Source organism: Zingiber officinale, chromosome 5B, assembly GCF_018446385.1.
Source record: "Zingiber officinale cultivar Zhangliang chromosome 5B, Zo_v1.1, whole genome shotgun sequence".
Taxonomy (NCBI): domain Eukaryota; kingdom Viridiplantae; phylum Streptophyta; class Magnoliopsida; order Zingiberales; family Zingiberaceae; genus Zingiber; species Zingiber officinale.
This window is the reverse complement of record NC_055995.1, coordinates 118181116-118189231: the sequence shown is the minus strand read 5'-3', so window position 1 is coordinate 118189231 and position 8116 is coordinate 118181116. Positions and strand designations below refer to the sequence as shown.

The window sequence follows — 8116 nt, the reverse complement described above, 5'->3', positions numbered from 1 at the left end:
CCCAACTACATAGTGTCTAAGAAGTCGACATTAAAATTATTAACATAGGCATAATGATATTAAGTTAAGAATGATTAATATTAACTTCTATATATAACAACTGAATCCTTGTCCTAGGGCCTAGCCGATGTAGTCATCATTTGGTAGGTTTGCAGAACTAGGTAAGGGTCAATTCTTGGCAAAATTGGCGAAAATACCCTCTCATGTGGTGACCTACTCGATTTCTTAATTTACCTCTCTACAGATGACTGTGGGCTAGCCGTGTAGGGCACTTGTGTCAGCATGACCTTTTGCATAAACTGAATCCTTAATCTATTAAGATAATTTTTGCAATCACAAAAATAACATATTATAATTTATAAATAAACACTAAATAATAAGCATAACCAATAAACTATTTTATATTTTGCATTTTTACAATAAAACATAAAATTTAATAATTCATAGTCATAAATTTAAATTGCAAGAAAAGATATAGTAAATTTATAATTAGTGTTATATTGCAATATTAAAATTAGAAAAGTTAACTATGTCAAATGAATAAACAACTTATTAAAAAAAATCTTAGACTTGTTTAGATCTCGGCATGGACCCCTTTTTAAAAAGAGCCACCTAACCACTAGGTTGAACGACTATTGTTGAAACCTCCTAGGATGCCTTTTTGAACAATCCAATTCATAAAATTAGGTAGATTTGATTTATAATAGTTTGAAAACATTACATGTACAAGGAGGTCAAAGAATGCGTATTACTAGAGATTTATTTCTACATCAACCTCAATGGAGATGAAATTCAGGTAGCCAAATGCAAATGCTTAAATAATTTAGACTTGGATTAACCTTCAAACTCATTTTTTTTATAACAGTTCAAAAAAAAATTGATGTTACATTTTGGCACATTCAACTATCGCGGCTCGAGACACACTTGGACAACTTACCCTGCTCAAACTTAAGCATTTCACCATTCACACCATTCACACATTTGACGACTCAAAAACACTGAATCTGAATTCTTAATTGGCACATCAATAACTATAGCTTGATAAGAAGTCAAGATTTGCTATATTCAGTTGCCATTGATCCTAGAATTATATCGAGAGAGAGAGAGCAAAGAATGGCATGAGCGTTTCAAGAGAACTGATGGTATTTGAAGCAGCACCGATCTCACAAACATGAAGATGTAAAGGGTATGGTAGTCTAATGTTTTGGAATTTATTGTGTTTTAGGAGAAGAATTTTCTCCATTTCAATCCTACATGATTTGAGTAGCCTATCTTTACGGCTTTGCTGCCTTGCATCCCAATTCATGCCGTTTGTACCATAATTTTAATCAGAGTGCAGATTGAATCATCGTATTTGACTTGGAAGGAGGATTGTATTGTAGTAAAAGGTGATTATACTCATCGTAGGTGCCTTGCACAATCTGTTTTTTAAATTGTGTGAAGGGAGATAAATTATACAGTTGACTTATAGTCGACCGCATTGAGGGATGGGTGGAATTTTTTTTTCCGAGAGTATTCCTCCGTTGGAAATTAATTCTTTGTTCCATTGTAGTAAATTTAACATGTGTCATTTGCTACCATTTGTCATTTTCTAACCGTTATTCAACACTTGGTTTCCATTGTGCAACTTACAATTTGAATAATTGCATTATATATATATATATATATATATATATACTCTGGAAGCCTCAATATCATTTGCAAAATCATGAGCATCTAAAATCAAGTCGCTCGTGATGTTATTTAGGTTTCGGTTTAAAAAAAAATTCATTCAATTATGTTAACTGAGTCGAACTTGAGTTTGATTTTGTGGTCGAAATCATTATGGAGTTGAGTTTAAAAATATTATTAGTATTTGATTTGTTAATCTGTAAACATGTTCGTTTAAAGTCTTGTATTTTTTTTTTATATAAAGAGGTTCGTGAATATATTCCATCGTTTAAGGAAAATTCAATCCCTCTAAATTTAAATTGGACGGAAATCAAACGGAAAGAAAGAATAAAAAAACAAAATGACATTAAAAACAAAATAATCCTTCGGCGGATAATAAAATTAGGTTTTATTTTCCCTCTGCTCTTTCTGTCATCCGTCGTACCAGCGCGTCCATATAATTAGGGACCGTCACAGCGACGCAACAATTTGTTCTGTGTAACAGTCCATATAATTATGAGCTTTCAATCTCGGTGGCCTTTTGTCCATTTGTCGTTATCAAAAAGCTCGTTTCCAATTAATGTCAGATGAACACCTCCATTTAACACGAACAACGGAAAATTCTTAACTTATTTCATCATTCGGCCCTCTAAAACTAGCAATTAATTTGTATAATAGCAATTTTATATATTTTAATTTTACTTTTCTGATAATTTAGTTAAAATAACATTTCATTTTAATTAGGCACTCGCTATATGCATATTGTTTATACATGATTTTATATTATTTTAATTTTATCTTTTTAAATGAAACTTGATTAAAATACTTCATCGAGTAAAATAAATATATAGATTCCATAATATTTATTACATATAAAAATTAGTATGTAAACTAGCTTCTACAATAATATGGAATCAATGATAAAATGATAGGAGAGCGTCCATTTGATTTAATTTGGAACGCCCTTCTAATTTTCCCCCAATAAAATTTATATTAAAACGTGTCAGCTTCACAGCAACACGTCACTTTTCTCTGCGTAACGCTTCCCATAAGGTAACTAGGTTTCGCTTCTCCGTGCGATAAACACTCAAACTGCGCCGCCGCGATGCTGGCGTTCGTCATCCGCCGCCATAGCCGTAGTATCCCGGCACACTTCCGACCCAGTAACCTATTCTCTTCTTCCTCCGCTGCCTCCGCAGTTCCTCCGCTGAAACCGTTTTCCGTTGTCGAGTACCTAGTAGATTCCTGGGGTTTATCTGCCGCCGAGGCATCCAAGGTCTCCCGCTCCTTATCAGATCTCAAATCTAGTAAGAAACCCGACTACTTCCTCAAATTCTTGAAGTCCCAGGGCTTCACCGACTCCCACATCAAGAGGATTATCAATATCAACCCCAGAAGTGTCTGCGTAAAGGTGGAGCCAAAGTTCCGATCTTGGCTTGACGCGGGAATCTCTCAGTCCGACCTAGTAGAGATAATTACATCATATTCACGTATCCTCCACTATAACATCCGTTCTGTCGTCTCCAAGTTGGAGTTCTGGGATCGTCTGTTTGGATCGAGGGAGCTTCTTCTTAAGCGTTTAAAGGAAAAATGGTTTTTTACCTGCAGTGTTGAGAAAAGAATCCTTCCCAACCTCAAGTTTCTTATGGACGTGTGCGGTATCTCAGAAGAGAAGGCGTCTCAAGTAATGAGAAGCCGCCCTGAGTTCCTTGCCCAGAAACTAGATTCACTCCAGACTTTGGTCCGTAGAGCCGACGAGTTGGGCGTCCCCCGACAATCGGCAATGTATCCACTCTTGCTTATTGTTCTTTACGGTGTCGACCAAGAAAAATTCGAAGCCAAAATCAAATTTTTTAAGAGCCTTGGTTGGTCGGAGTCAGACTTCTCCACTGCAGTCAGGATAACGCCAACCTTGTTAACTATTTCTCAACCTTACCTTCAGAGGAAGATAGAATTTTTCGTCAACGAAGTTGGCTATTCTCCTTCCTTCATCACTCAACGTCCATTAATTCTGCTATATAGTTTGGATAAAAGGGTGATTCCTAGGTTTCAGGTGTTGGAGTTGTTGAAGTCCGAAAGTTTATGGACTGCAAAAGGGACTTTCTTCTCTTATATGAGACTATCTGATAAAAAGTTCATTGAGAAGTTTGTGCTTCCATATAAAGAGAAGGTCCCTAAGCTAGTTGACATTTATTACTTGCCGTCAACGGAGGTGTCGGTCTAATTTTGAGTTCTAGCAATCCCTATAGAAGATATTTTTAGAATATGTATTCAGGTGCGAGACTCTTCCTTAGCTAACAGATAAATCACAATATATTCTGCATTGATCTATTTGTGCTTTCAATTGATCTTGTTTTCCTAACATTTTCTGGATACTATCTGCATTAAAATTCATTTTATTTAAGTAGTGATTGTTTCTATTAAATACCGTGTCATAGCTATTATAAATAGTTAACTAGTCAATAACCTTTCTTCATAATAAATGAACGGCGCGTTTGTTTAGAGAAAGTCTTATCATGAATCATAATTATGGATCTCATTATGTAGAAGTTATTCAGGTGTTGTTGGGTATGTTTTCCTAGGTGTATCACCAAATGAATCCTTCCATCTGTTTGCCATTTGAATGTTTGCTTTGAAGGCTCTGCATTGGCATCAACAACATATTGTCTTCACATTCAATTTTTTGTGCCTATTAAACAGTTGCAGTCTATGTAGTCATTAGAAAGTACCTATTTAGCAATCAACTTCCACTAGGATTGAAAGGTACTCTAATTGTGGCACATTGGATGTGATAAAAGCATTTTTTATGGTGTAACATTCTATTGGTGCCAAAACTATAATCTGTTATTTCTATAAGTACGTAACCCAACTGTGAAGTTCCATAAGTCTCTTTTCTGTTAACAAGCTCTAAGATGTTCAGTAGAATATGAAACAAAGATGATCCTTTGCATTCTTAGTTGATTCAGATCCATAAATTAATTCTCACAGTTTCCTTAGACAATAAGCTTAGTTGCTATCTTATGTTTCTCATTTGCTTTTCTTATCTGCAATTATTTATCACAAAGTAAGCAAATGACAATTTTGTTATACTACATAGGAGCATTTCTGCATTTGTATAATTGTATCCTTAGGACTGAATTGTGAAATTCTATAACCTAACTGGTGCATTTGCTTTCAAATGATATTTGATCCAACTAATGAGAGTTTTAATAGATTAACTCAAAGTATGGATTGTGGAGAGAGAGTTTAGAAATAAAAAATTTTAAGTTGAGCAGATCTAATATTGAATATATGATATAATTCACAAAAATTAAAGATTAAAAAAATAGTTTGGATGGATGGACTTGAAATTCAATAAGAAAGTGACATTAATGAAAATTTGAAGAAAGAGCGACTGAGATGAAAAGAAGCATTGTAAGTCATATATTATCTTTGTGTGGCTCTTTGGTCCGATGGGACTTTTTTAAAGAAATATGGTATAACATGCCTTGATATATTAGAATGTTAAACTATTGGGAGATAACACATACAAAGAGTTGATGTAGGAGAGAGGAGAATTCTGAAATGGCTACATAGAGTTAATATAGAAGGTATTTTAAACCGTGTAAACAAGTTTCAGTATTACTCATTTTACGTACTCAAGTTTCAAAATTCCAAAAACATGTAGTGCTTTCCCATTATACCGCTCCCTTCTTTCCACATTCAAATTTTTGCTGTACCCATTCAAAATTTCACTGCTATTTACGTTGTCGAATTTATATTTCAGGACATTGATACATTAAGGAGGCTTGTAAGAGTAATTGGTTTAGTTTGAAGTAATTAGGAGTTCTCTAGGTTTATTTGCCAACAAAAGTGGCTAATGGACTAGAGAACTCCAAATCACTTCAAATCAATACCAATAATCTGAATTCAACAATGTAAATTGAGAGTAGTGAATTTTTAAACTCACAAAGGTTTAATAAAATTTATGACAAGCTTATTATAAGACCTAGGATAATGACACTAACCAACACTAGTTGATGGACTTAGAGAACTTCGAATGACTTCAAACCAAAACCAATGTACTCTTGAAACACTCTTAATGTATCCATGCCTTCAAATTTGAATTCGTCATCGTAAATTAAGAGTAATGATTTTTTGAATGGGTTGAGCAAAAATTTGAATTTGGAAAGAAGAGAGGGGTATAATGGAAAAGTGCTACGTGTTTTTGGAGTTTTAAAATTAGATATGTGAAATGAGTAATACTGAATTTGTTCACGCGGTTCAGTAAAATGTAAAAATAAAAAATACTACTATTATGGAACAATTAGGAGAGAAAATATGGGATGAAGATGTGCAAAAGCAATTTATAAATCTCTATAGTTAGTTATGTTGGACTGAATATAGATATGTTGAATTGATTTGAGTTGAAGGTGTAAGAATAACTCATACAAAAATTTGATGTTGCAATATGAAATTCTAAGATGGATGCACAAAGATACTAGCATAGATAAAATTAAATTAAACACCATTGAGGATATAATAGAGAAAACATATTAAGATTGTCTGAACACCTTTGAAGATGATTAACGATGTTTCTAAGTTATAGGCGGTCGCCAACTACCTAGTGTCTAAGAAGTCGACATTAAAATTATTAACATAGGCATAAGGATATTAAATTAAGAATGATTAATATTAACTTCTATGTAGAACAACTGAATCCTTAATCTATCAAGATAATTTTTGCAATCACAAAAATAACAGATTATAATTTATAAATAAACAGTATATAATAAGCATAACCAATAAACCATTTTATATTTTTCATTTCAATTAAGAAATTAAATATTACAATAAACATAAAATTTAATAATTCATAGTCATAAATTTAAATTGCAATAAAATATATAATAAATTTATAATTAGTGTTATATTGCAATATTAAAATTAGAAAAGTTAACTAATGTCAAATGAACAAACAACTTATTAAAAAAAATCTTGACTTGGTTAGGTCTCTGCCTGGGCCCCTTTTTAAAAGAGCCACCTAGCCACTAGGTGGAACTACTATTGTTGAAACCTCCTAGGACGCCTTTTTGAAAAATACAATTCTTAAAATTAGGTAGATTTAATTTATAATAGTTAGAAAACATTACATGTAGAAGGAGGTCAAAGAATGTGTATTACTAGAGATTTATTTCTACATAAACTTCAATGGAGTTGAAATTCAGGTCGCCAAATGCAAATGCTTAAATAGTTTAGACAAGCACAGGTTTAGGATTTGATTTGCTGAATTTTGATTGACTTTCAGTATGATTTTTCTGTTGATAGCTGAAGAATAATTGAAATTTGATGAATTTTCCAAATAGCTTAGACAAACACAATTTATGGATTTGATTTGGTGCATTTTGATTAACCTTCAAACTCATTTTTTTATGACGGTTCAAAAAAAAAAAAGAACTTTGATGCTATACTGGCACATTCAACTATCTCAGGTCACACTTGGACAACCTACCCTGCTCAAATTTAAGCATTTTACAATTCACATCATTCACACATTTGACAACTCAAAAACACTGAAAATCTGGATTCTTAATTGACACATCAATAACTATAACTTGTTAAGAATTCAAGATTTTTGCTATATTCAGTTGCCATTGATCATTGTCTTTTAAAGTTGTAGTATTGCTATTCTAATGGTTCATTAAAGAAGTAATAACTAATCCTTGAATTATATCCACAGAGAGATCAAAGAATGGCATGAGACTTTCAAGAGAATTTTGTGATGGTATTTGAGGCAGCACCGAGCTCACAAACATGAAGATGAAAAGGGTATTGGTAGTCTAATGTTTTGGAATTTAGTGTGTTTTAGTAGAAGAATTTTCTCCATTTCCAGCCATCATACATGATTTGAGTAGCAGAACTTTACGGTTTGCTTCCCTGCATCCCAATCCAAGCCGTTTCTACCATAATTTTGATCAGAGTGCAAGATTGAATCATCCTGTTTGACTTGGAAGGAGGATTGCATAATGCTACGATGTGTCATTTGCTAACATGTATTCAACACTTGGTTTCCAATGTGCTACTTGCAATTTGGATATCTGCATCACAATTTTCATCTTTCAACACAGTTTATTGTGTTCCTCGTGAAATATGTCTACTCTGAAAGCCTTGATATCATTTGCAAAATGATGAGCATATCTCCGTTGTCTTTACTTTATTAGCTCAGTGTAAACGAGTCAAGTTACTTGCGAGCTCGGGTCTCATTAAAAAAAAAAAGTTTATTTGAGTTCATTCAATTAAGTTAGCGAGTTGAGCTCGAGTCTGATTTCGAGCTTAAAAATATTATCGAGTTGAGTTCGAACTTATTAGTATTCGGTTTGTGAACTCGTGAATATGTTTGTTTAGAAGGTCACGAACGTATTTATTAAGAGGCTAGTACATAGTGTGTGTATATATATACTAATATTTTTTCTTTTTTTCCATCCGA

At 33.1% G+C, this 8116-nt stretch overlaps 1 protein-coding gene across 1 annotated transcript; it reads left to right on the top strand.

The window, feature by feature from the left end:
- The first annotated feature begins 2677 nt into the window (after positions 1–2677).
- On the top strand, positions 2678–7778 carry LOC121985537 (transcription termination factor MTERF15, mitochondrial-like). Its single transcript, XM_042539056.1, has 2 exons — positions 2678–3925; positions 7370–7778. Exon 1 carries the CDS (start codon positions 2756–2758, stop codon positions 3872–3874), a length of 1119 nt encoding a protein of 372 aa, XP_042394990.1. The 5' UTR covers positions 2678–2755; the 3' UTR covers positions 3875–3925; positions 7370–7778.
- The last annotated feature ends 338 nt before the right edge of the window (positions 7779–8116 follow it).

Excerpts from the sequence above, each read along its gene's own strand:
- LOC121985537 (XM_042539056.1), top strand. The coding sequence starts at position 2,756 with ATGCTGGCGTTCGTCATCCGCCGCCATAGCCGTAGTATCCCGGCACAC.